General features: G+C 39.1%; 2 protein-coding genes across 3 annotated transcripts in view; one reads left to right on the plus strand and one right to left on the minus strand.

Annotated features, from left to right (window-relative positions):
• Positions 1-27,186, minus strand: part of LOC140741988 (glycerate kinase-like) — a 223,377-nt gene that overhangs the window by 119,601 nt on the left and 76,590 nt on the right. The gene's annotated exons all lie outside the window — the stretch shown is intronic.
• tcta (T cell leukemia translocation altered) lies at positions 14-27,003 on the plus strand. Of its 2 annotated transcripts, none has more exons than XM_073072639.1 (3): positions 14-1,420; positions 16,031-16,085; positions 23,515-27,003. In XM_073072639.1, the coding sequence occupies exons 1-3, from the start codon at positions 1,146-1,148 to the stop codon at positions 23,608-23,610; spliced, it is 426 nt and encodes a 141-aa protein (XP_072928740.1). In that variant the 5' UTR covers positions 14-1,145; the 3' UTR covers positions 23,611-27,003. The 2 variants fall into 2 exon arrangements, with proteins under 2 accessions (XP_072928740.1, XP_072928741.1); XM_073072640.1 differs by having other exon boundaries at positions 20-1,356.

Here is a 27,186-nt window from a genome sequence, read left to right on the forward strand (position 1 = left end):
CCCCACACATACACACACTTTCACCATTCTGTTTGCTTCAGCGACTTAGATAACGTGGAGCAGGGATCCCAGAACACTAGTACTTTACTTTGTATTATCTTCAAATTCAGGAAAAACCGACCAATGAATGTGACCCCACCCCAGACGAACACGCTCAATATTGAGGCATGGTCAGCTCTACTGCGTATGCTACATTATTTCTATCCCTAGGCTTCTAACACAATCAGTCCAGGCTGCGTCACCGGTCAGAGAAGGACAGAGAAAAACCTCCAAAGGATGTTTTGACAGTGTCTTCGGGGGAAATGTGACTTTCTCACCGCCTAACGAGAATCCCTGGTCCCAGATTCATTACAATAGAGAGGGTATTTCCCAGGTGGCACTGGAAACTTCAAGTCTCTTCGACAGGAGAATACACAAGTCCAATGAAAACGGTGAGTGGAATGGACCTCCTCCATACCATCCATTCGTTTACCCTATCACTGACCTACTGCCCGCGGCTCGCCTGGTCTCAAGGTATCTCCGGATCTGCTCTCAATTTAAGTACCTCGGAGCCCACGGAGAATTTAAAGCAAATTCTCCATTCAATTTGTGAAATATGGAGTGAATAAGGGGAAATTTTGCACCACTTACGTTAGGCATTTTGTTTATTTCATGACTGGTCACCCAAGTCAAACTGAATCGCACTCCCTGTTTCTAAGTAATGTTGTTTAGACCTTTCTGGATACCGTAAGTGGGCGCCTCCAACCTGCAGGTAGTTTATGATTTGCATTAGTACATAAGTGGATAGTGACGGCAATTTACATCTTAAAGAAAGAAAGTAAGAACAAGACTGTGCATCTGGCAAAAAATTATACAATTTTTCCCGGCTTGAAATTGATGTCTCATGTGGAAAATAGAGCGTAAGCTAACAAGGAGACTGTTTGAAGGACATCCGTGTCGAAAGTGCGGGTGGTTGGAGTGTGTTTTGAGGCGGCCGGCAGCGGTGGTGAGGAAAGGCCATGAGACGGCGCGCTGCTCCGGCTATCACTGTTGCTGTTACTGGGCAGACTCACTGGGAAGAAACACAAGGACGCAGGGGGAAATAAAAACAAGCGATCTGGAAAGGACACCTCCGCTCCGCGAGTGATGCTGCGCCGGGAGCGGAGATGGAGTTACCGCGGGATCTCGGGTTGTTCTCTGGCCTTCTGGAGAGCGTCGTGTCTTTTTGCAGCGAGTTCGCCCAGGACTGGAGCACCAACGACATGAGGGTCACAATCTTCAAAATCCTTCTGGGTTGGTTGGTTTGCAGCTTGGTGGCCATTCATATGGCATGGAAGTACCACGGGGCTACAGTCAACGACATGTATTACAGGCAAGGTAATGCGAAGGCAGCTCTGCTTTTGGATTTTACTCCGTCAGACGTTTGTGGCATCGAACTCGGGTCAGTGTAATTAAATCCGGGTGTTGCTAATCCTGAACAAGTGACCCAGAACGTTGGTGTCAAATTGCTTAAATTTCTTGTGTTAATTCTCACTATAGATAATTTCTGCGCGGTTATTTATGTTTCCGTTCTCTCTCCCTCTTCAACCCTCACTTCAATGACGATCGTGGGCCAATAAGGTTAGATATAAATAGCAGGTAATCTCGCGGAGCAAGAATAATATTTGACAGCAATAAGGAATGTTGGCTCCAGTAATTAATCATGACGTTTCTACTCTTCTCGCTCACCAGAAGCTCGAGACGGAGTAAGATTCAAACATTTTTAAAGCTTTGTGTAGTGTCTACATTCATTATCAAGATGATGATCAGCTTCATTGGAGAATATTTCCCCTTTTTTTGTTTTAATTTCTGTACTTAGGAATAATTAAGACTTCTTTTTAGGGTTGGATTTAAAAATGGTCTGTTACCAATGAGGAAATTAGTGAACTCTGTTCCTGATTCCTGTTAAATATTTGTTTTAGTGATTATAATCTAATTTTAGATATAGACCTTAAATGTAGTGCAGTCACATTGAGACAATTTGTTTTTTTAAGTTAAAAACAATGCAGTAATGTTCATATCCTTAGTATGTCCAGCAATATTTGACCACAACCTTTTGGGGAACCTTGGTTTTCAAGAGATATTGAGGCCCTGGTAAAGAGAAAAATGGAGGTGCATAGCAGGTCTAAGCAAGTAGGAACAAATGAGGTGTGTACACGGTACAAGAAATTCTAGAGAACACTTAAGAAAGAAATCAGGAAGGGTAAAAGAAGGCATGAAGTATCTCTAGCAGACAAGACAAAGGAGAATCCTATGGAATTCTACAGATATTTTGAAAGCAAAAGGAATGCTAAGGACAAAATTCTTCCTCTGGAAGACCGGAATGGTAATCCATGTGTGGATCGAAACAGATGGGGGAGATCTCAAACACATTCTTTGAATCTGTATTTACTGTGGAGTCCATTGAAGTGAGGCAATGCAGCATCATGTTCATGGACTCTGTACAGATTATAGAAGAGGAGGTGCTTGCTACCCTTAGGTAAATCAGGATTGATACATTCTCAGGGCCTGACAAGGTGTTACCTTGGACCTTACAGGAGACAAGTGCAGAAGTTGCTGGACCAAGCAGAGATACTTAAATCATCCTTAGCAACAGGAGAGGTACCAGATGATTGGAGGATAGCCAGTGTTGTTCCATTGTTTAAAAAAAGGCTGTAAACAAAACCAGGAAATTAAATCCCAGTTGGTCTGATGTCAGTTGCGGGAAAGTGATTGGAAGATATTCTAAGGGACCTGATGTAAAGTATTCGAATAAATGTGGACTAATTAAGGATAGTCAGCATGGCTTTGTGCATGGTAGGTCATGTCTAACTAATCTTATGCAGTTTTTGGAGGAAGTTACCAGGAAAGTGGATAAAGGTAAGGCGGTGTATGTTGTCTACATGGACTTCAGCAAGGTATTTGATAAGGTCCTGCATGGGACGCTGGTCAAGAAGGTTCAGTCACTCAGCATTTAAGAATGAGGTAGTAAATTGGATTAGACATTGGCTTTGTGGGAGAAGCCAGAGAGCAGTAGTAGAGGTTGCTTTTCTGACTAGAGGCCTGTAGCAGGGATCGGTGCTGAGTCCTTTGTTGACTGCCATCTATGTCAATGATCTGGTTGTTAATGTGGTTAACTGGATCAGCAAATTTGCAGATGATACTAAGATTGGGGATGTAGTGAGGAAGGATATGGATTGCAGAGGGACCTGCATCAGCTGGAAAAAATGGGCAGAAAATTGCAGACTTTTGTAGGACCAACCAGGGTAGGTCTTACACAGTGAACAGCAGGGCACTGAGGAGTGTGGTAGAACAGATGGATTTGGGAATACAGGTACATAGTTTGTTGAAATTGGCATCACAGGTAGTTAGGATCTTAAAGAAAGCTTTTGGCACATTGGCCTTCATAAATCAATGTCTTGAGTACAGGAGATGGGATGTTACGTTGAAGTTGTATAAAACATTGGTGAGGCCTAATTTGGAGTATTGTGTGCAGTTTTGGTCACCTACCTACAGGAAAGATGTAAATAAGGTTGAAAGAGTGCAGAGAAAATTTATAAGAATGTTGTTGGGTCTAGAGGATTATAAGAAATTATAAGGAAAGATTAAATAGGTTAGGACTGTATTCTTTAAAATGTATAAGGTTGAGAGGAGATTTGATAGAGATATACAAAATTATGAGGGGTATAGATAAGGTAAATGCAAACAGGCTTTTTTCCACTGAGGTTGGGTGTATGGCTTAAGGGTGAAAGTTAAGAAGTTTAAGGGGAACACAAGAGGAAAACTTCTTCACTTAGAGGGTTGTGAGAGGGTGGAATAAGCTACCAGCACAAGTGGTGCATGCAAACTCGATTTCAACGCTTAAGAGAAGTTTGGAAAGTTACATGGATTTTAGGGGTATGGACAACTATGATCCCAGTGCAGGTTGTTGGGAGTGGGCAATTTAAATGGTTTTTGGCATGGAATAGATGGGCCAAAGGGCCTGTTTCTGTACTGTACTTCTCTATGACAACAAATTGTTTTTAACAAGTTATTTTACAGAGGGGTATAGCAACCATTTTGAACAAAACATTAGTTCTAGAAGCAAAGGAATAACTGGATAATTCTTTTGTTAGAAATTGGTTGACTTTAACTTTGAAACTTCTATACTTTATTTGCTGAGATCCTCCATTTTGTGTGTGTTGCAATTGGAAATCTTTGTCCATATTGGTACCTGTGACAAGAACAGAGAAAGAGACAAGATTCTGCAGTTAGGGTTTGGGGAGATAAGAAAAACTTCTAAAAGCAGAGGCTTTTAAAGTAGTAGTCTGAGAAAATCAGCATTAGTAAAAAAAATATCAGAGAAGTAATACTTCTGGTGAGCTTGAAACACTAGTAAAATTTAAGGACAACATCTCACTCAATATCAGCAAAACCGAAGAGCTGATTATTGACTACAGGAGGAGGAAATGTCCATGAGCCATTCCCCAGGAGGTGGAGAGGGTCAGTAACTTTAAATTCATTGGCATTATAATTTCAGAGGATCTGTTCCTGGGACCAACACTTAACTGCCATTATAAACGTGGCAGGGCAGAGGTTCTACCTTCTTAGATATTATCACAGGCTTAGCATGTCCTCTTTTCTTTTTTTTTCTTTTTACAATATTTTTAAATATTATTATTCAGAAGAAAAAAAGATTTACAGAGTGCAACACATAGATACATCTCAACATAACTTGTGTACATTCATATGTTGTAATAAAATTGATCAAAATGTTATAGCATAACACATAAAGGTATACCACTCTGTAATCAAAAATTTAAAGATAAGTCATACATCATAAAATAATTTTTTTTAATATAAAAAAAAGTCAACCCCCTACCAACTACCAAAGAAAAAAGCTGATGGATGACAATGGATAATTAGAAAAAAAAACATATTCACTTAAGAAGAGAAGATAAAAATATACATAAAAGTCTGTGCACTGTTAAACTTTATAAATTGGAAAAGTAATTTAGGAAAGGTCGCTAAATATCATAAACAGATTTCGAATTTAAGACTGAGCAGCGGATCTTTTCTAAATTTAAATAAGATATAATATCACGTAGCCATTGAAGATGTGTAGGAGGAGTAGACTCCTTCCATTTAAGCAAGATTGCTCTTCTTGCTAAAAGAGAGGTAAAAACTAAAACCTGTAGGTTAGGAGTATTTAAAGTTATAACTTCATTTGCAATAATACCAAACAAGGCAGTAAGGGGATTTGGGTCAAATTGGACCCTAAAAAGTTGTGAGAAGGTATGGAATACTTCCCGCCAAAACTTTTCAATCGTAGGGCAAAACCAAAACATATGAATTAAAGAGGCATCAGCAGAGTTGCATTTATTACAAAGTGGAGAAACATTCGGGTAAAAACTGGAGAGCTTCTGTTTAGAAATGTAAGCTCTATGAACCACTTTAAATTGTAGAAGAGAATGACAAACACAGAAAGATGATTTATTAACCCGTTTAAGAATTTTATTCCATCTATCATCAGAAATATGACAATTTAGGTCATCCTCCCAAGCTTTTTTTATTTTATCTAAAAAGTCTTGTCTAGAATCAATCAAGAAGTTATAGATACCGGTAATAGAACCATTAACAAAAGGTTTTAAATTTAAAAGATTGTCCAGTAAATTTTTATCAGGACCTATAGGAAAAGTAACTAATTGGAAACGTAGAAAATCTCTAATTTGAAGGTATCTGTAAAAATGTGTTTTTGGGAGTGCAAATTTATTTGACAATTGGTCAAATGAAGCAAGAGATCCTGAGATAAACAGGTCCCAAAAACTCTTAATACCTAGTTCATCCCAATCTTTAAAGACTGTATCAGTCATGGAAGGGATAAAAAAAATAATTAAGGAGAATGGGAGATGATAATGAAAAATTGGCTAAACCAAAAAATTTTCTAAATTGAGACCAGATCCTTAAAGTTTGCTTAACAATTATGTTATCTGTTGTTTTATTTGCTGAAAAAGAAGAGCATGATCCAAGAAGAGAGACAATAGAGGAATTTTTTACAGAATTAACTTCTAAGGAGACCCATGATGGGCAATCTTTACGATAAATATAATAGGTCCAGAAAGTATTCCTTATATTGGCAGCCCAATAGTAAAACCTAAAATTGGGTAGGGCTAGTCCACCCATCTCTTTATTTCTTTGTAAGTAAGCTTTACTTAAACGAGCTTGTTTATTATTTCCAATATAAGAGGTTAAAATTGAATCTAAAGAATCAAAGTACGTCTTAGGAATAAAAATAGATAAGGCCTGAAAAAGATATAAAAATTTAGGAAGAATCTTCATTTTAATCGAATTAATTCGGCCAATTAGGGATAAAGAAAGAGGAGACCATTTAGAAAGCGTCTTTTTCACATAATGCAATAAGGGGTTTAAGTTTTCTTTAAATAAATTCTTGAAGTTTTTAGTAATTGTTACACCTAGATATGTAAATTGACTTGTAACAACTTGGAATGGAAATTTGGCATTTGATGACATTAGGTCATTTAAAGGAAATAGCTCACTTTTATGTAGGTTCAGCTTATATCCTGAAAAAGAACTAAACTGGGAGATTAAAGAAAGAACCAAAGGTAAAGAAGTTTCAGTGTTAGAGATAAAAAGTAAAATATCATCAGCGTATAATGAAATTTTATGAGACATACCTTCTCTTAGTATACCAGGAATGTCCTTAGATTCTTGAAGTGCTATTGCTAAGAGTTCTATAGCTAAAGCAAAAAGTAGAGGACTAAGAGGAAAACCTTGTCTAGTTCCCCACCGTAATTTAAAGGGCTTAGAAATTTGGGAGTTAGTAATAACCTGAGCGGTAGGAGACAAGTAGATTAACCCAACGAATAAAATTAGGCCCAAAATTAAACTTTTCTAAGGTCTTAAAAAGATAATTCCACTCAATCCTATCAAAGGCTTTTTCTGCATCTAAGGATAATATACACTCTGATATTTTTTTGGATGGTGAATATATCCCATTCAATAACTGACGTATATTAAAATGTGAATAACGATTTTTAATAAATCCTGTCTGGTCATGTGATATAATAGATGGTAGAATATTTTCAAGTCTTCGAGCTAAGATTTTGGATAAGATTTTTGCATCAACATTTAATAAAGAAATCAGTCTGTTTGAAGAACATTCAGCTGGATTTTTATTTTTTTTTTAAGAATAAGAGAAATAAAAGCTTCATAAAAAGATTGAGGGAGTTTACCTGATTTAAAGGACTCTGATAAAACAGAGGATAAATAAGGTGTAAGTAACGTAGTGAAAGTTTTATAAAACTCCCCAGGAAAGCCATCAGGTCCTGGGGTCTTAGCAGAATGTAAAGCACGTATAGCCTCAGCCACTTCTTCATTGGAAATAGGCTGATCTAACTGTGTTAGGCTATCAGCAGACAATGTAGGAATGTTGATATTACTGAAAAAAGCGTTCATCTGAAGAGTCAGACTGATACAATTTAAGGTAAAAGTCTTTAAATACGTTGTTAATTTCAGAATGGTCGGATGTCTTAGTTCCACTATCTTTAAAAATTTCTGTGATTTGATGATTAACTGTAAAAGATTTTGAGCGATTGGCTAATAAACTACCAGTTCTATCCCCGTGAATGTAAAATTGAGTTTTATCTCTCAGCAGCTGTCGTTCAATTGGGTAAGTCAGCAGAAGATTATACTTGGATTGGATTTCAATACGCTTATTATATATATTTGGATCTGAAGATAGGGCATACTTTCGATCAAGATCTTTTAATATCGCTGCTAGGTCAGACCTTTCTTTGTCAGCTTTTTTCTTTATATAGGTAGAGTAAGAGATAATTTCTCCATGAATATATGCTTTAAAAGTATCCCAGACTATATTACCAGAAGTATCTCCTTTAAAATTTTCCTTAAAGAAAAAAGTAATATGGTTTTCCAAAAACTTTAGAAAATTTTTATCAGGTAACAATGATAAGTTAAAACACCAACTTCTATTTGGTACAGAGTAAACAGGTAATCTTAAAGCCAGAAGCACAGGTGCATGATCAGACAAAGCAATCTCCTTATAATCACAGGATCGTACCAGTGGAAGCAAGTTTCTATCTGTAAAAAAAAAATCAATCAATCCAAGAGTACATATGATGAACCTGAGAGAAATATGAATATTCCTTTTCTTGGGGGTATAAAAAACGCCACACATCAAGAATACCACATTGAGATAAAAAAGATTTAAAAAGTAGGACTGATTTATTAGTGACGGGTTTTACTTGAAGAGCGGTCTAATATAGGGTCCAGCCAAAAATTAAAATCTCCACCCATCACTAAGGAATACCAATTCAAATCAGGCAGAAAAGAGAAAAGACGTTCAAAGAACAAGGAGTCATCTGTATTTGGAGCGTATACATTCGCAAATACGATTAGTTTATTCTCAAGACTACCCAAAACAATAACAAAGCATCTATTTGTATCAGAAATTACATTATGTTGAATAAAGGATACATTCTGATCAAACAGGATAGAGATGCCTCTCGATCTAGATTGAGAGGGTGAGTGAAAATGTATACCCTTCCATCCTTTGAAAGAACGTGAAATATCATCTTTACGAATATAGGTTTCTTGGAGAAAGATTATATGAGTTTTAAGTTTCCGGATATAAGAGAAAATCTTATTTCGTTTAACAGGGTTATTTAGACCTTTCACTTTAAAACTGAGTATATTCATAAAAGAATCCATCAAGTATCCTTTAGTAATGTATAAAAGGTAATCACAGACATGTAGATAGTGAATAAGTAAAACAGTAAAAACATCCAATCAGCTTTATAGAAGAACCCATTTCCCACCTCCCTCCCCCCAAAGAGAGAAATCAGCCAAGGGAGGCTGAAGACTAATTCTAATTCTAACATTCCGGTGGCTCCAGAAAATATATATGTATAGCTGTGCTGAATAAACGATTGTAAATATATATATATATATATATATATATACGTACATACATACAAAAACAAAATATCAAAGTAAATAAGTTTGCTAATTACGAAAAAAAACCATGGGAAAATATAAGTATTAGTCTCGGTAAAAAAAGAAAGACATAAGGAAAATCAAATAAGGAAAATTAATAAGTAAAACAGCATATACTCGCGGGTGCAAAAAAGAGTAAAGAAACAAATAGAAGATAATTAAAAAGGGAAGTGGTTTAGATAGCTTCCTACATGACTTAATTTAAGGCATCCAAGGGAGAGGGAAAAAAAAGGATAAAATGGCAAAATAATGAAAAAAACCAAAAACCAGGAACAAGAAATATAGAATATTGTATACTATTGAAAAACAGTATAAGACCGAAAGGTATATAAATAATCAAAAGATAGGAAAAATCTGAGTGAATTTAAGGTAAAGCAAAACACCCTATAGTTTCATTCCTCAGTAATTACTACATGTACACCCTACATAATTACTTTCAGTCAAATTACTAAAAGGAAGGTGTTACGTTCCCCAGTAACCGGGTAATTTACCAGCAAAGATAGATGAGTCCACTAAAGCCTGATGCTACTATTTTCAAACGTTTTTATTTATAAAGGGGCACAAACGTATGGTTAATACAAAACATTCAGATCATATACGTCGTCACAACTCAATCTAAAGCACAGGTATAGTAATAATCAATCAGAAATAAGTATCGTTGTCTAGGGGTAATGTAGATATATATTGTTTACTGGATATTTAAAAGTCTTTTGCGGTCACTGCAGTTCCACCCGCTGCCGTCGTTGTGGTGTCACGTTGGTGCACTTTTGTTAGAAAGAGAGAGAGAGAGATGGGGATGAAACAGTTACCCAACCGGTTTTCCAACCTGGAAGAGTTCGGTTTGTCGGAGCCTCGTTGGGGGAATGAACGCTCATCTGTGGCCTCCCCTGTAGCTAAGCCGTTCTTCCGTTGTGGGGTCACCAATCCCAGGCAAGGAAAAGACGCACACGAACCCCACCACCGGCTGTCGCTCTCAAAACGCTGTCGCAGGATTTCTAGGGTGTCTTCTGGTGCGTCTGAAGGGGTCCTCCCCCCCAGACCCTCCTTTATACTTCCTCACGGGATCGCCGGTGTCAATCTCTCTCTCAACCAGCCCACTTTGCCCGAGGGCTTTACACGTGGTCTTCATGAGACAATACTCAAAGAGTCGCTTTATTCTGCTTCCCGGGGGAACGTGGTCTTCAGCACATCTCCCTCTCTCTCTTGGGTCATTTGACCCCCCCTTGACTAGGGCTCTTGCGAATCTCACAAAGGAGGGGGCTGGGGTCATAACAAAGGTAAAAATCAATATAACACTGAGAGAACATAACGTATTGTTTAAAAAGAGCTGCGAAAAACAGCAAAAGACAAAATGGATGCAGTTTGCCTGCATGTTTTGCATAGTTTGAAAAATAACAAGGCACCAGTTACTTAATCAAACAAATGATTAAGACTTCATAAAACCAAGAAACCTTGTTATCAACAAAGCACCAAATACTTGATTGAACACCTGAAATTAAAACATTTAATATAAAACAACTTAAAGTTGAATTTAAGGATGGAGATGTTGTAAAAATTTCTTAGCTTCTTCAGGCTTCGTAAACCAAGAAAGCTTATTATCAGAAGTAGTAACCTTGAGTTTACACGGATCTCTGAGAGAAAGGCGACAGCCAAGCTTAAAAAGATCAGACATGACCTCTTTAAAAGCCTGTCTAGCTCTTAGAACTTCCGGTGGATAATCTTGAACGATCCGAAACTGTTGATCACGAAATTGTAATATACGTTTCTTCCTTGATTCGCAAAGGATCTGTTCTTTAATCTGATAGTCATAAAAGCGAATGATAATAGAGCGAGGTTTGGGAGGATCCCAATTAGGCGGGGTAACTCGGTGAACGCGCACAAATTTTGGTAGTTCCGATAATATATCAGGGAATAAATCTTTCAGCATTTGCGCACAAAAATCGATAGGTTGATTACCCTCCAGTTTTTCAGGAAGCCCAAGAATTCTGATATTGCAACTTCGGTTCCTGGTCTCCAAATCTGTAAGTTTCTTCAGTAACGCGTCATATTTTTAAAGTTGTTCCTTAGAAATTTTCTTGAAACCTTCGATATCCTTCTGCAACACCGGCAAAGATTCTTTGTGCAGCTTAATACGAATTTTGTGGTCATTCACAGTCTGCTGTATACTTCCAAGTTTCCAATTAAGCGTTTTCAGTTCAGATTTAACCAGGTCGAAGGAATTCTGTAACAAATCAAACTTGGATTCCAAGTCATCCAGTTTATCCAATTTTTCGAGTTTCTCTGACATTTGTTGAAACACTTCAGTCAAAGTCTCTAAAGTAGTCTCTTTTTTTGACAGCTTTCTACTCATGGGGCTCTCACTGAGATAGGTTTAAACAGCAAAGTAAGCAAATAATTTCGGAGCACGTAGCTAGTGCAATCTACTCCATTACAGCCACCGGAAGTCCTCTAAAACTTAGACAAAATTGTAATGCTGCACAGTGGAGCGTATCCTGTCTGGTTGCATTACAGCCCGGTATTATGGAAACACCAATTCCCATGAATGTAAAAGCCTATGAAAAGTAGTGGATATGGTCCAGGCAATCACACGTAAAGCCCTCTCCACCATTGAGCAGGATCGATCATCAAGAACACCCCCACCCCCACAATCCAGGCTATGCTCTCCCCACCATCTTCTTGCTGTTGCCATTAGGTAGTAGCCTTGGGTCCCACACCACCATATTCAGTAGTAGTTATTAACCTTCAGCCATCTGGCTCCTGAACCAGAAGGGGTAACTTCACTCTGAACTGATTCTACAAACCATGGACTCACTTTTTAGTACTCTACAAATTTTCTATATTTATTAATTATTTATCTACCTACTTACCCACCTACCCAGTTTACCACCTTTTGCGCATTTTTTGTGTGCAGTTTTTTGTTGATTCTGTTGTATTTCTTTGTATCTACTGTGAATGCCCACAAGAAAATGAATCTCTGGGTAGCATATGGTTACATGTGTACTTCGATAATAAATTTGAACTTTGATAACACAATAGTTTGAAAAAAATTGTAGATTTGAAGGGAGTCAATATAATGTTTTTATTTAAAGTACTAGATCTTTGAGTATAATTGGCAAGGAACAACCAGTGGATGGGGTGTGTAGGGTATCTATAACAGAATAATAACCATAACCAGATCACTGAAAGGCAACAAACTGCAAGTACAAAAAGAAAAATGAATAATAAGTAAATTAGCAATAAATATTGAACGTGAGATGAAGATTCCTTGAAAGTGAGTCCATAGGTTGTAGGAATTGTTCAATGATGGGGCATGTGAAGGTAATTCCTTCTGGTTAATGAGCCTAATGGTTGAGGGGTAATAACTGGTCCTGAACCTGGTGATGCAGGTCCTGAGGCTCCTATACCACTTTCCTGATGGCAGCAATGAGAAGAGAGCATAACCTGGGTGGTGGAGGTCCCTGATGATGGATGCCGCTTTCCTGCGAGAAGGTTGGAACGTGTGGAATCTGGAGCAGTTTTAAAAATAAAATAATTGCAATTCATACTTTACTAAAGATGTTAGCATCTGTAAAACTTGTTGTGTTATTTACATTAAGTGAAGATACTTGCAGTCTGGATTAGTCCCTGTTTTACAACAAAGTAAGAGCACTTAAATCATTTAGTGATGTTTCTACAATTTGTTCTCTTTTGGATATAGTCGTAGAGCACTACAGCACAGAAACGGGTCCTTTGGTTCATTTAGTCCATGCTGAACTATTATTCTGCCTTGTCCCATTGAACCTCACCTGGAGCATACCCCTCCCATGAAGACCTGATGAAGGGTCTCACCCTGAAGCATCGACTGCTTATTTCCTTCCGTAGATGCTACCCGACTTTCTGTGTTCCTCCAGCATTTTGTGTGTGTTGTTGTATTCCATCTGTCCATTCTCCTAATCTGCCCAAGTCCTCTAGAGACTCCCTCCTTCCTCAACACCACCTGTCCCTCCAGCTATCTTTGTATCACTTGATCACAAAGCCATCAATTCCATCATCCAAGTTATTAATTTGTAACGTGTAAAGTTGCAAACCCAACACTGACTCCTGTGGCATACCACCAGTCACCAGCAGCCAATCAGAAAAGGCCCCCCTTTTTATTCCTACTCTGTCTTCTGCCAGTCAGCCAATCTTCTATCCATACTAGTGTCTTTCCTGTAATATATGGGCTCCTATTTTGTTTAGTGGCACCTTGTTAAAGGCTTAATGTAGGATGCAGCTTCATGTTGCTTTTGACATGACATGCACTGTAGCTAACGATGGTGAATCACTGACGTCCAGTTTCAGCAGCAACCCTTGAATCAAGTTGCTATTTATCAATATTGTTGGTAGGTTTTAGATGGGATCACAGCCAAGATCATTCATTTGGAGTGCCACAGTAGCATGGCAGTTAGTGTGATGCTATTACAACTCAAGGTGTCAAAGTTCAATTCCGTCATCCTCTGTGAGGAGGTTGTTCATCCTTCCATGAGCACATAGGTTTCTTCTGGATGCACTAGCTTCATCCCATAGTCTAAAGACATACCAGTTAATATGTTAATTGGTCATTGTAAATTGTCCTGTGCTTAGTCTAGGGTTGAATCAGTGGGTTGCTGGGCAGTGAGCTTCATTAGGCTGGAAGTGCTTGTTCCATGTTGTATCTCTAAATAAATATATAAATCCTAGCCCAATGTCTATACAGATGTGATGTGAACCTTTTTGAAATAACATTGATTTCAGTTACAGCAACACATTCCAAAGTGGTTCAGTCATTTGACTTTATTATTTCTTATTGTCTTCCACCTCTCTATTGCAGTTGTCTTCTACACCTGACCTCATCCAAAAGAACTTAAGAAATAGAACCTGTTCCATTAATGGGTGATGCACAAACACAATATTACAAACCCCATTTCCAGAAAAGTTGGGATATTTTCCAAAATGCAATAAAAACAAAAATCTGTGATATGTTAATTCACCTGAACCTTTATTTAACTGACAAAAGTACAAAGAAAAGATTTTCAATAGTTTTACTGACCAACTTAATTGTATTTTGTAAATATACACAAATTTAGAATTTGATGGCTGCAACACACTCAACAAAAGTCGGGACAGAGTTAAAATAAGATTGAAAAGTGCACAGAATATTCAAGTTACACCGGTTTGGAAGACTCCACATTAAGCAGGCTAATTGGTAGCAGGTGAGGTATCATGACTGGATATAAAAGTAGCGTCCATCAAAGGCTCTGTCTTTGCAAGCAAGGATGGGTCGTGGCTCACCCCTTTGTGCCAAAATTCGTGTGAGAATTGTTAGTCAGTTCAAAAGGAACATTTCCCAATGCAAGATTGCAGAGAATTTAGGTCTTTCAATGTCTACAGTACATAATATTGTGAAAAGATTCAGAGAATTCAGAGACATCTCAGTGCGTAAAGGGCAAGATCAGAAACCACTGTTGAATGCACATGATCTTCGAGTCCTCAGGCGGCACTGCCTAAGAAACCAATTATAGCCACCTGGGCTCAGGAGTACTTCAGAAAACCATTGTCACTTAACACAGTCCGTCGCATCCAGAAATGCAACTTGAAACTGTATTACGCAAGGAGGAAGCCATACATCAACTCTGCAGAAACGCCGGCAAGTTCTCTGGGCCCGAGCTCATCTCAGATGGACCAAAAGACTGTGGAACCGTGTGCTGTGGTCAGATGAGTCCACATTTCAGCTAGTTTTCGGAAAAAACGGGTGTCGAGTTCTCCATGCCAAAGATGAAAACGACCATCCTGATTGTTATCAGCGAAAGGTGCAAAAGCCAGCATCTGTGATGGTATGGGGGTGCATCAGTGCCCACGGCGTGGGTGAGTTGCATGTATGTGAAGGTACCATTGACTCTGAGGCATATATTAAGATTTTAGAGAGACATACATTGCCATCAAGGCAACATCTCTTCCCGGGACGTCCATGCTTATTTCAGCAGGACGATGCCAGACCACATTCTGCACGGGCTACAACAGTGTGGCTTTGTAGACACAGAGTGCATGTGCTTGACTGACCTGCTGCCAGTCCAGATCTATCTCCTATTGAAAATGTATGGCGTATCATGAAGAGGAGAATCAGACAACGGAGACCACGGACTGTTGAGCAGCTGAAGTCTTATATCAAGCAAGAATGGACAAAATTTCCAATTGCAAATCTACTACAATTAGTATCCTCAGTTCCAAAACTATTAAAAAGTGTTATTAAAAGGAAAGGTGATGTAACACAATGGTAAACATGCCTCTGTCCCAACTTTTGTTGAGTGTGTTGCAGCCATCAAATTCTAAATTTGTGTATATTTACAAAATACAATTAAGTTGGTCAGTAAAACTATTGAAAATCTTTTCTTTGTACTTTTGTCATTTAAATAAAGTTTCACGTGAATTATCATATCACAGATTTTTGTTTTTATTGTATTTTGGAAAATATCCCAACTTTTCTGGAAATGGGGTTTGTATTTAACAGAAGTCCTTTCCATCCTTGATGGAATTCAAAAAACACACTGAACATGTCAGGCAGGATTTTCACCATTTCTTGTTTCTATTTCAGGTTTCCAGCATTTACCAGTTATTTTGATTTTTTTCATTAAAGATCTGTCGATCAAATTTGCCATTCCATTGTAGTATTAGAAAGAGCAATGGAAACCATGCTGTTTGGAGAAGTACTTGTGTATGCTTCTCTGGCTTATTTGAGCCATTGAATTAATTTTCAGATGTTTTAGGTTGGTAAATGTTGACTCTTGTAAGCAATTTAGGAAAATATTGCAGGTATTTGACAGCAGTTTTTGTATTTTTCAATGAGTCGAGGTTAACAACTTGTATATTTTTTGAAGTTTTTCACTTGTAGATGTGTTACCAGAGAAATACCATAAAAATGAGTAACATCTTCCTTTGAAAAATGGTCAGAAGGTCAGATAGATAAAATTGAAAATTATGGCTTTTTTTTCCCGAGGAACAAATGTTTAAAATGTTTCTTTTGCAGGGAGTGGAGGTCAGAATGGTGGTACTCCAGATGGATCCTCAAACTTTACTCCCTGGTATGTTTCATTAGTCCAAATGTTGGCAATGCTGTTCAGGCATATATAGTAAACTAAATGAATTCATTCTGAACTTGATCAAAGAGATTCTTCCTAATGAGATCCACTTCGTTAAACAAATCAAATAGGAATCACATTTGTGATTATTTTATCTTCCTTATCCTCACATGAACTGTAATATCTATTGCCTCTCTGTAAATTAAACATAAGCTATGGATTAAATTAGTAAGTTTCCTCAACTTAGGCACTGGATAAAACTCCTCAGAGTTTAACAAGTAAATGTTAATAGATAAAATTATAACAGGATATAGTTCAATTGGGAAATTGAGCAATGGAATGGTAGATGGAATTTAACTCTGCAGATGCAAAGCGATACACTTCGGCAAGTTAACTCAAGGCAGGAAAAACAGTGAATGGCAGAGCCCTAGGAAATATTGTAAAACAGATCTTTGAGTGCATGTCCATAGTTCCACACAGATAGACAGGATTTTGAAGACCATAAGACATAGGAGCAGAATTAGGCCACTTGGCCCATCAAGTCTACTCTGCCATTCGTTCATGGTTGATCTTTTATTTTCCCCTCATCAGCCCCACTTCCTGGCCTTTTTCCCCATAAGCTTTGATGCCATGGCCAATCAAGAACCTATCAATCTCTTCCTTAAATACATCCAACTACCTGGCCTCCACATATGCCTGTGGTAACAAATTTCACAAATTCTCCACCCTCTGGCTAAGGCAATTTCTCTGCATCTCTGTTTTAAATGGGTGCCCTTCTATTCTGAGGCTGTGCCCTCTTGCCCTAGACTTCCCCACCATGGGAAGCATCCTTTCCACATCTGCTCTCTCTAGGTGTTTTAACATTTTGAAAGATTTCAATGAGATTCCCCCCCCCCCCCCCCCATCCTTCTAAATTCCAGCGAGTACAGGCCCAGAGCCATCAAATGTTCCTCATATGATAACCATTACATTCCCGGAACCATCCTTGTGAACTTTCTCTGAACCCTCTCCAATGCCAGCACATCTTTTCTTAGATTTTTTTGTGTGTGCCATACTCTGCCAGAGCCTCGGCGACCACTTTTTTCAAAGTGGTTGTCTTGGAGGAAAAATTCTGTGAGTGGTTCACCACGTACTTCTCACATTTTCTTAGATAAGGAGCCCAAAACTGTTCATAATACTCAAGGTGAGGCCTCACCAGTTCCTTATAAAGCCTCAGCACCACATCCATGCTCTTATATTCTCCACCTCTTGAAATGAATGCAAACATTGCATTTTGCCTTCCTCATCACCAACACAACCTTCAAGTTAACCCTTTAGGGTGTTCTGCACGAGGACTCCTGTCCCTTTGCATCTCAGATTTTTGGATTTTCCCCTTTTTAGAAAATAGTCTGCACATTTATTTCTTATACCAAAGTGCATGATCATGCATTTTCCAAAATTGTATTTCATTTTCCACTTTCTTGCCCATTCTCCTAATCTGTCGAAGTCCTTCTGCAGACTCTTGTTTCCTCAACAAACTTAGCAACAAAGCCATGTATTCCGTCATCTATATCATTGATATACAGCATAAAAAGTAGTGGTCCCAACACTGACCCCTGCAAAACACCACTAGTCACTGGTAGTCAATGCTGTAACCATGCTAGTAACTTTACTGTTAAGCCATGGGCTCTTAACTTGGTAAGCAGCCTCCTGTGTGGCACCTTGTCAAAGGCCTTCTGAAAATCCAAATATACAACATGCACTGCATCCCCTACTTGTAATCTTCTCAAAGAATTCCAACATGTTTATCAGGCAAGATTTTCCCTTAAGGGAACCATGCTGACTTTGTTCTGTCTTGTTCTGTGTTACCAAATACTACATAACCTCATCCTTAACAAGTGACTCCAAATTCTTCCCAAGCATTGAGGTCTGGCTAACTGGCTAACAAGAATTCTTTCCTCCTTTCTTAAAGAGTGGAGTAACATTTAAAATTTTCCAGTCCTCCAGCACCATGCAAGAGTCCAAAAATTCTTGGAAGATCTTTACTAATGCTGCCTCAATTTCTATCAGTAGTGAAATTGTACCTCTTTTAGAACCCTAAGGTACAGTTTATCTCATTGACTTGTGTACCTTTAGGTCTTTCAGCTTTTTGAGCACTTTCTCCCTTGTAATAGTAAATGCACTCACTTCTCTTCCCTCACACCCTTTAACACGCGGCACACTGCTAGTGTCTTCAACAGTGAAGACTAATGCAAAATACTCATTTAGTTCATCTGTCATCCTCTTGTCCCCTGTTATTATTTTTCCGGCATTTTCTAACAATCCTATATCCACTCTCATCTAGATACTTGAAAAAGATTTTATCTACCTTGATGTTGTTTGCTAGCTTGCTTTCATATTTCATCTTTTCTCTCCTAATGATTCTTTTAGTTGCTCTCTGTAGGGTTTTAAAAACTTACCCAATCCTCTGTCTTCTCACTAATTTTTGCTTTGTTGTATGCCTGTCTTTTGCTGTACATTAGCTTTGACTTCCCTTGTCAGCCATGGTTGTACTATTTTTCCATTTGAGTATTTCTTTGTTTTTGGAATACATCTATCCTGCACCTTATTCATTTTTCCTAGAAACTCATGTCATTGTTGCTCTGCTATCATCCGTGCCAGCACCTGCTTTCAATTTATTTTGGCCAACTCCTCTCTCTTACCAATGTCATTTCCTTTACTTCACTGAAATACCACTACGTCAGACTTTACTTTCTCCCTATCAGGTTTCAAGTTGAACTCAATCATATCATGATCACTGTTTCCTAGGAATTCCTTTACCTCAAGCTCTCTAATTGCCTCTGGTTCATTACATTACACCCAATCCAGTATAGTTGATCCCCTAGTAGACTTAATGACAAACCATCTTTAAGACTACTTGTAGGCATTCAACAAGTTCACTCTCTTGAGATCCATAAGATTTAGGAGCAGAATAGGCCATTTGGCTCATCGAGTCTGCTCCACCATTAAATCATGGGCTGATCCAATTCTTCCAGTCATCCCCACACCCCTGCTTTCACCCCATACCCTTTGATGCCCTGGCTAATCAAGAACCTATCTATCTCTGCCTTAAATACACCCAATGACATGGCCTCCACAGCCGCTCGTGACAACAAAATCCACAGATTTACCACCTTATGACTAAAGTAATTTCTCCGCATCTCAGTTCTAAAAGGATGTCCTTCAATCCTGAAGTCATGCCCTCTTGTTCTAGAATCCCCTATCATGGGAAATAATTTTACCGTATCTAATCTGTTCAGGCCTTTTAACATTTGGAATGTGTCTGAGATCCCCTCTCATTCTCTTGAACTCCAGGGAATACAGCCCAAGAGCTGCCAAATGTTCCTTATACGGTAACCCTTTCATTCCTGGAATCATTCTTGTGAATCTTCTCTGAACCCTCTCCAATGTCAGTATATCCTTTCTAAAATAAGGCGCCCAAAACTGCACACAGTTTATAGAGTGCCTTATAGAGCCTCAACATCACATCTCGGCTCTTATATTCTATACCTCTAGAAATGAATGCCAACATTGCATTCACCTTCTTCACAACTGGCTTAACCTGCAGGTTAACCTTTAGGGTATCCTGCACAAGGACTCACAAGTCCCTTCGCAATGCTGCATTTTGAATTCTCACTCCATCTAAATAATTGTCTGCCCATTTATTTCTTCCACCAAAATGCATGACCATACACTTTCCAACATTGTATTTCCTTTGCCACTTCTTTGCCCATTCCCCTAAACTAGTGGTTGCCAACCCGTCGATTGCGATCAACTGGTCGATCTTTGAGACTTTCCCTGTAGATCCCGAAGGGAAAAGAAATGAAAAATAAATACACAAATACTCTTGAGAGATTGTTTCTGGGTTGTGGGGATTTAGTTCTTTCTGCCCAGTGCGCATGCGTGTAGCTCCCCCGCACTACACAGTGTAATTCAGTGGTCCCCAACCACTGGGCCGTGAGGAAACGGTATTTGTCAGCTGCACCTTTCCTCATTCCCTGACATGCCCACTGTTGAACTTGAACGCACGCGAGGTCATCAGTCGCCTAAACGCAGTGACACCCTCGCGCAGCCGGCGGAAAGTGCTGTTGCTACTGGCTTGGAGCACAGACAGATGGGCTCCGCCTCTGAACCTGTTCAGCACACCGAATGTTCATGGGGAACCTGGTGCTAAAATATTCACAGATGACCTAATTCAGGCTCAGGGTTTGGTAAATAGCAGAGCAGCTACCTCGCTGCGATCTACTGAAAGTCATCCCTCCAGCCAAACTTTTATCGGCTGATAGATCCTACAAGGGGAGGGGCGGGCACACGCCCTGTTGCACTCCTTGCTCGGTCGCTTGCTCTCTCCGGACTGCGACTGCCGCGGCCTCGGTATGGGGACCTCTGGCCCTGGCCTTGTCCTCTCACCCCAGCCACACCTGGCCAAGGCATCTGGCGGTGGGTTGCAGTTCGGGCCCGGAGGCTGTCTAATGAGGCAATGAAGCACTCAAAACTGCTTCAGCACCTTGAGTCCAAGCACCCTGCACTTAAAGACAAACCCGTTGAGTTTTTTCAGCAGAAAAAAATGTGAGCAAGCGGGACAGAAGCTAAATGCTGAGAGCCACGAAAACTAAATTGCGGAATAGACTGGACATAAGAAACCTGCTTCAAGTATCTCTGTATTCCGGTCATGTTTAACACCCCCCCCCCATCCCCCCATCCCCTGTCAGGCAGTCCGCAAGAATATTGTCAATATTAAACCGGCCTGCAGTGCAAAAAAGGGCGGGTACCCCTGGTGTTTATACATTATTTCTAATTCCGGGTTGTGGGGTTTTACTTCCGGTCTTTTCTGCCCCAGTGCGCATGAGTGTAACTAATCGATCTGGGGTTGATCTTGCCTTTCACTAAGGCCGAGGTAAGGGATCTTGGGCTTAAAAAGGTTGGTGACCACTACCCTAAACTATCTAAGCCTCTCTACAGGCTCTTTGTTTCCTCAACACTACCTGCTCCTCCACCTATCTTCGTATCATTGACAAATTTAGCCACAAATTCCTTAATACTGTAGTCCAAATCATTGACATACATCGTAAAAAGTAATGGTCCCAACACCGACCCCTGTGGAACTCCACTGGTAACCGGCAGCCAGCCAGAATTGGATCCCTTTATTCCCACTCTCTGTTTTCTGCCAACCAGCTAATGCTCCTCCCATGCTAGTAACCTTCCTCCAATACAATGTAACCTTGGATATTCAGTTCTGAACTACAACCAACTTTGAGCCGTGATTCAGCGATGGCTACAACATCGAACTCGACAATCTGTAAAAGTGCAACAAGATCATCCACCTAATTTCTTATACTCCATGAACTGAGATATAACACTTTGAGTACTGTATTTGCTACCCTTTTTAATTCTGCATCCCTAATGCACTGATACTCACCCTGCTAGCTGGAATTTTGTCTTATCATCTGTCTGCCCTTCTTGACAGTCTGACTGCAGGCTATCTTTGTTTTATTACCATCTGTCCTATCCTGAGTCCCATCACTCCATTTCCCACCCCTCTGTCAAATTAGTTTAAACCGTCCCCAACAGCTCTATTGAACCTGCCCACAAAAATATTGGTGTCCCTCGGGTTCAGGTGCAATCCGTCCCTTTTGTACAGCTCATACCTCCCCCAGAAGAGATCCCAATGTTCCAAGAACCTGAAGCCCTGCCCCCTGCACCAACTTCTCAGCCACACATTAATCTACCAAATCATCCTGTTTCTATCCTCACTGGCGCGTGGCACAGGTAGCAATTACTACCGTGGAGGTCCTGCCTCTCGGTATTCTGCCTAGCTGTCTAAATTCTCTCTTCAGAACCTCTTTGCTTTTCCTTCCTATATCATTGGTACCAATATGTACCAAGACATCTGGCTGCTCTCCCTCCCCCTGCAAAGTGCTGAGGACATAATCTGGACATGTCCCTGACTCTGGCACCTGGGAGGCAATATACCATCCAGTTGTCCTGTTCACGTTCACAGAATCTCATATCAATTCCTCTGACTATTGAGTCCTCTATCTCTACTGCTCCCCTCTTTCCCTTTTGCACCATGGACTCATGGTGCCAGTAACCTGGTCTCCATGGCATCCCCTGGGAGGTCATACCCCACAACATATCCAAAATGGCACAGTATATTTGTTATAAGGGGAATGACCACAGGGATGCCTATTCACTTTCCCATTCCTTCTCCTGACAGTCACCTAGCTACCCGTCTCCCGCAACTTAGGGGTGACTATTTCCTTGTAACTCTGATCGATGATCTCTTCACTCTCTTGTACAAACCAAAGCTCCAGATCCCTAACACAGTCTTCAAAGAGTTGCAGCTGATGCATTTCAAGCAGATATAGTCCCTTGGGAGTCTTATCCCTTCTGTACTTTTATTCCCTCCTCTGCCACTGATTGGGCCGTTGAAAGAAGGCATATGGCATGCTTGCCTTTGTGGGCTGAAGCATTGAGAGCAAAAATTGAGATGTCATGTTACTGTTTTACAAAGCATCAATTATGTGAACTGTTTGAAGAACAGAAATAATATGTTTAGCGTAGAATGGGTGCAGAAAGATTCACAAAAATGTTGGCTGGATGGAGGAGTTAGGAGAGGTTTGACTAGGCCGAGTCTGTTTTCTCTGGAGTAAAGAAAGCTGAGAGTTAACATTATCAAAGTGTATAAGATTAAGAGTTGTAGGTAAGTTGATAGGCCATGATACAGATGCCTAAAACTAAATTGAAGAGTTTAAACAGGATTTAGGTGGTATATATTTCCCAGAAAGTAGTTGGTATTTAGAATGAGCTGCCAGAGAAGGTGGTGGGAGGCAGGTACAACATTTAAGAGGCATCTGGGCAGTACTTGAAAGTAATGCAAGCTAGTGGGATGAGTATAGTTAGTAACTATGACTGGAATAGAAACAGTGAGTCAAAGTGCTTGTTTCTATGTTGTGATGGCTCTGATTATGAGCTAATTAAACTGTGGTAACTTTTGGTCATTTCATTCCTTTGCATTTTCAATTGATACCAAGAGTGCCATAATTCAAACCTTCTATCTCTATGATGAAGTCAAATGAAAATCCCTTCCCACTCAATTCTTATGAACAACAAAACCAGAAAAGATTTGCAAACAAAACTGATCTTTGCTCGTGTCACAAAGTTGTTTTACTAGACAGCAGTGTAACCAAGGACCTGTGGTAAGTTAGATGGCTGATATAGTGAGACTGCTACTTATTTGCTGTAACGCCATTCATCTGAAGGAAAGGGAAATGGACTTGATTTTTCTTTATCATTACCCTTTTTAACATCCATTGCAGAAGACTAAATGGATTCAACTTTTTAGATAACTGTCAGCAGATGAAATCCATCATAACAGTTTTCGTGCTCTATGATTTTTTTTTTGCTCTTTTAGGGAAGATGCCAGTGGCAAGTCAATGAAAAGTCACAGAGAGTGAATGGTGTAGCTGCGTCATGCACTAGTGTGCGATGTGGAGAGAAGATGATGTGAACCTGGAAACTCATGCTGCTCTTTGGGTGCTAGGCTCATCAAAGTTTCAAGTACTGTGGCCCAATAACCTAATGTGCCATTTGTGACTCAGTGCCATGCTTTTCTTTTGTAATATTCTTAGGCTTTGCTGAGTGGTCACTTGTATCAGGGGAAAATTTGTATTGTTTTAAGAAAAGCCATGGTCAGAGATGTTCATCTTGAGCAGGGAATTGATTTAATCAGTTAAGAGCCAGTTGCACAGAAGAATATGTTTAATTACTAGCCTGACAATGAAAATTCCAAAAAAATCTGATGGATTTTGTGGTGTGTTGCCCATGTTACTGGTGACCTGCAGCCCTAATGAAAAGTGCATGAATCAGCATTTGGGAATATCAAGGATCTGCAATCAGTTTTTCTTTCAGTTATGTTTTAAGAAGCCAGACTACTAAACTATTCCAGACAAGCAATAGATTGATTTGCTAGAGATTCTTGAAAGGAGATATTATTAAACATTCACTTGTAAATTAGAGCATGTTAAATTTTTAATAAATAATACACTACTGAATTTTATTTTGATATCTATATACAGACAAGTACCTTTTGGAACAGAAGGATGAAAGAAAAATGGAGGTCTATGTGCAAGGGAAGTGATCTTTAAATAGGACTTTTAAAAACTGATAAAGCTGAAAATGTTATTAACAGAATATTGGATTGACATTTGAGGGACTGGATGTAATGTAAATTTACAGACACAATGCAAAGGTACTGAATGAGTCTGTATCTCAAGTCTACACTTAACAAAGCTCCTGTCATTTGAAGATGGGTGTACAATCTACTAGGGAATAAATATCTCACATTTGAAATTTGCAATTGCTCACAAAGAAAAAACAAAGTTCTTCAGACACTCAAGCAGCGTACATGAGACCATCAGACATATGAGCAGTATTAAGCCATTCGAGTCTTCACCATTTGATCATGGCTGATTCATTTCCCTCTCAACCCCATTCTCCTGTGTTTTCCCCATAACCTTTCACACCCTGACATATCAAGAACCTATCAACCTCCACCTTAAATACATCCAGTGACCTGGCCTCCACAGCTGCCGGTGGCTACAAATCCCACAAACCCTCTGATGAAAGAAATTCCTCTTTGTCTTTGTTCAAAATTGACGTTCCTCTACTCTGAGACTGCGTCCTCTGGTCCTAGACTCGCCTTACTATAGGATACATCCTCTGCATTTCCACTCTATCCAGGTCTTTCAATATTCAGTGAGTTTCAGCAGGAGGTGTCTGTCCAGGAGGGAGGTGAAGTGACTCTGGAGTGATCCATTTGCTTGTTGGCCAAATGATTTACTAACTAGCTTTTCATTATGTACATTATTCTACCTGTTTAGGAAGTGGGTACTTGTATGCGTTGAAAGTAGCCTTTGGCCGTGAGCCTAAACTGAAGGAAGATAATTTTCCACAGAAATACTCAGCTCTAAGTGGAGAATGAGAATACATATTAAAATCAACAATATTTTAATGCAGATGATTCTCTGCAATTAACATTTACATTTTTGGAATTAATTCTTAGAGAAAGAAAAGGTAAACTTTCATCCTCACTAAAGGTACTTGGACTGAGAGCAAATATGAAGTCTACTTCAATGTAATTGCTTCTGCTAGCCTGCTGAAATAAGGGTCTAATGTTTCAATTATGAATTAATATTTTTGTTTACATATTGCTTAGAAAAGCAGTAAAAATTGAAGGAGCAGGTTTGAGGTACTATAATATTTTCTAATTTTATTTTATGGTACTTGGTTTGAGAGTGTGATCTGCCTACACCCTCCTACCTAACACCACCACTATAAATCAGAACAAGTGGGAATTGAGTGCAGGTGGAATGTTAGTAATCTGTTATATGTAGCTGGAGAACCTGGCTGATGGAATGGGACTGAGAGATGACATTCGATCAAAGAATTACAAATATATCTAGTGTACTATCCATTCTTCCCACCTGACTGGCAAAATAAACATTTAGGTTGGAACAATATTCAATTGATCTGCTGTAAATTACACACAGGATTTTGTCAATGCTATCACCTGCACTGGACTATGACTCCAATTGGCATCCATGGAATAACGAATTGAAAAAACCATCAATCCACTCCTGGCCTGTGATAGGCAATGCCGGAAGGAGAGATTTCTTTACTCTCTAATAACATAAAACTATTTTCTTACAATTATATTCAACTATTTTGCTTGTTTTCACCTTCAATTTTTACTTTAAAAAATCTTATTTTTTCCCCTCTGGAACTTCTACATCGGTCAATTATTTTGTTTACTCTCTCATTACTGGGTGGGCAAAGGTATATCAATGTTAGTTTGTTTGTTCCCATTGTACACAAATGCATTCTCCAGGGGTATCTTGACAGCAATTAAGAGATGTGTCTTGTACTGCTAACCCTTTATCTTCCGTTCTCTGTCCTACACCAACCCGTTCTTGTTTGCTGAAGACATAGTTGCATTCCATCAGCCTTGATCTGTATGTAGTGCATAGTTTAACAAGGTAATTATTTGTATTCTGCTCCAATAGGGAAACACCCCACCAAGAACCACTACAAGAACACTGTGTGATACCTCTTCGCCCCTCTTTTTCCGCTGTCACTTGTGAAGCATAATGAGAGAAAGTGATTTCAGGCTTTTGTCAAGGCTTCTGTTGAAATGACTACCAAAAGCAGATCATGGAGATTGCATTTTTTGCTTATTATCTTTGTGGAGGGAAGAATGTGGCCTCCTGTATAAGACAGGCATTATTGGTTACTTTAATCCTTGAGTGTATTACAGTATCTGAGCATTCACCATGTTTGTGTGTGTTCAGAGGGTGTGGGTACGATGGATGCCTTCCCATTTATCACCATCTTCAGTCCTGATTCAGTAGATGCTGTTTAACAGTTAATGCTGTTAAAATGGCTGAAACAAAAGTACAGGCTAACCATTTTACCACTGAAATGCTTTTTGTTTTTCAACTTGTATTTGTTATTTATCTTTGTTTATCCCCCAGATTGCAGTGAAAATGTTGAAACGCCTGATTGGAAATGCAGTATCCAAATGGTAGTCTTACAACAACAGGTCCTGAGCTTGTTGTACTGAAGTGATGTATGTTCTACCTAAAGACCTTTTTTAATAGAAATGTTTTGTATATAAACAGTACATTTTGTAAATCACTGTGATCCATAAATCGGACAACCTTTGTAAATTTGTGCCCCTAATGTTAATTAACTTATTTATGTCTGAACATGTAAAGGCTTCCCTAATGCTGTGTATTCAAAAAAATCTGCTGTAAGTGTGTATATTTGTACATTTAGCATACAATTTTTTTTTGGTGGGACACTATTTGATTATGTTTTAAATATATAAAAAACAGTTGCAGAAGCAGACTGTTTGTTTTGGTTTTTTTCAATGCTGAAGGTCATCTCTTACACAATTTACTGAAATCTGAATCACTCCTAGTCTAAAAACTACATTTGTTGCAGCCAGCTCCAATACATTTTTTTTAAAAAAAGCAAGTATAAATAAACTGGAAGATCAAATTCCTAGCTCCATGCATTCATTTCA

The sequence above is a fragment of the Hemitrygon akajei genome, chromosome 19, assembly GCF_048418815.1.
Source record: "Hemitrygon akajei chromosome 19, sHemAka1.3, whole genome shotgun sequence".
Classification (NCBI taxonomy): domain Eukaryota; kingdom Metazoa; phylum Chordata; class Chondrichthyes; order Myliobatiformes; family Dasyatidae; genus Hemitrygon; species Hemitrygon akajei.

Coding starts and splice junctions, on each gene's coding strand:
- tcta (XM_073072639.1), top strand. CDS start 1,146: ATGGAGTTACCGCGGGATCTCGGGTTGTTCTCTGGCCTTCTGGAGAGC. Junction 1,421..16,030: donor GTTTGTGGCATCGAACTCGG/GTCAGTGTAATT, acceptor TTTCTTTTGCAG/GGAGTGGAGGTCAGAATGGT. Junction 16,086..23,514: donor TCCTCAAACTTTACTCCCTG/GTATGTTTCATT, acceptor TTGCTCTTTTAG/GGAAGATGCCAGTGGCAAGT.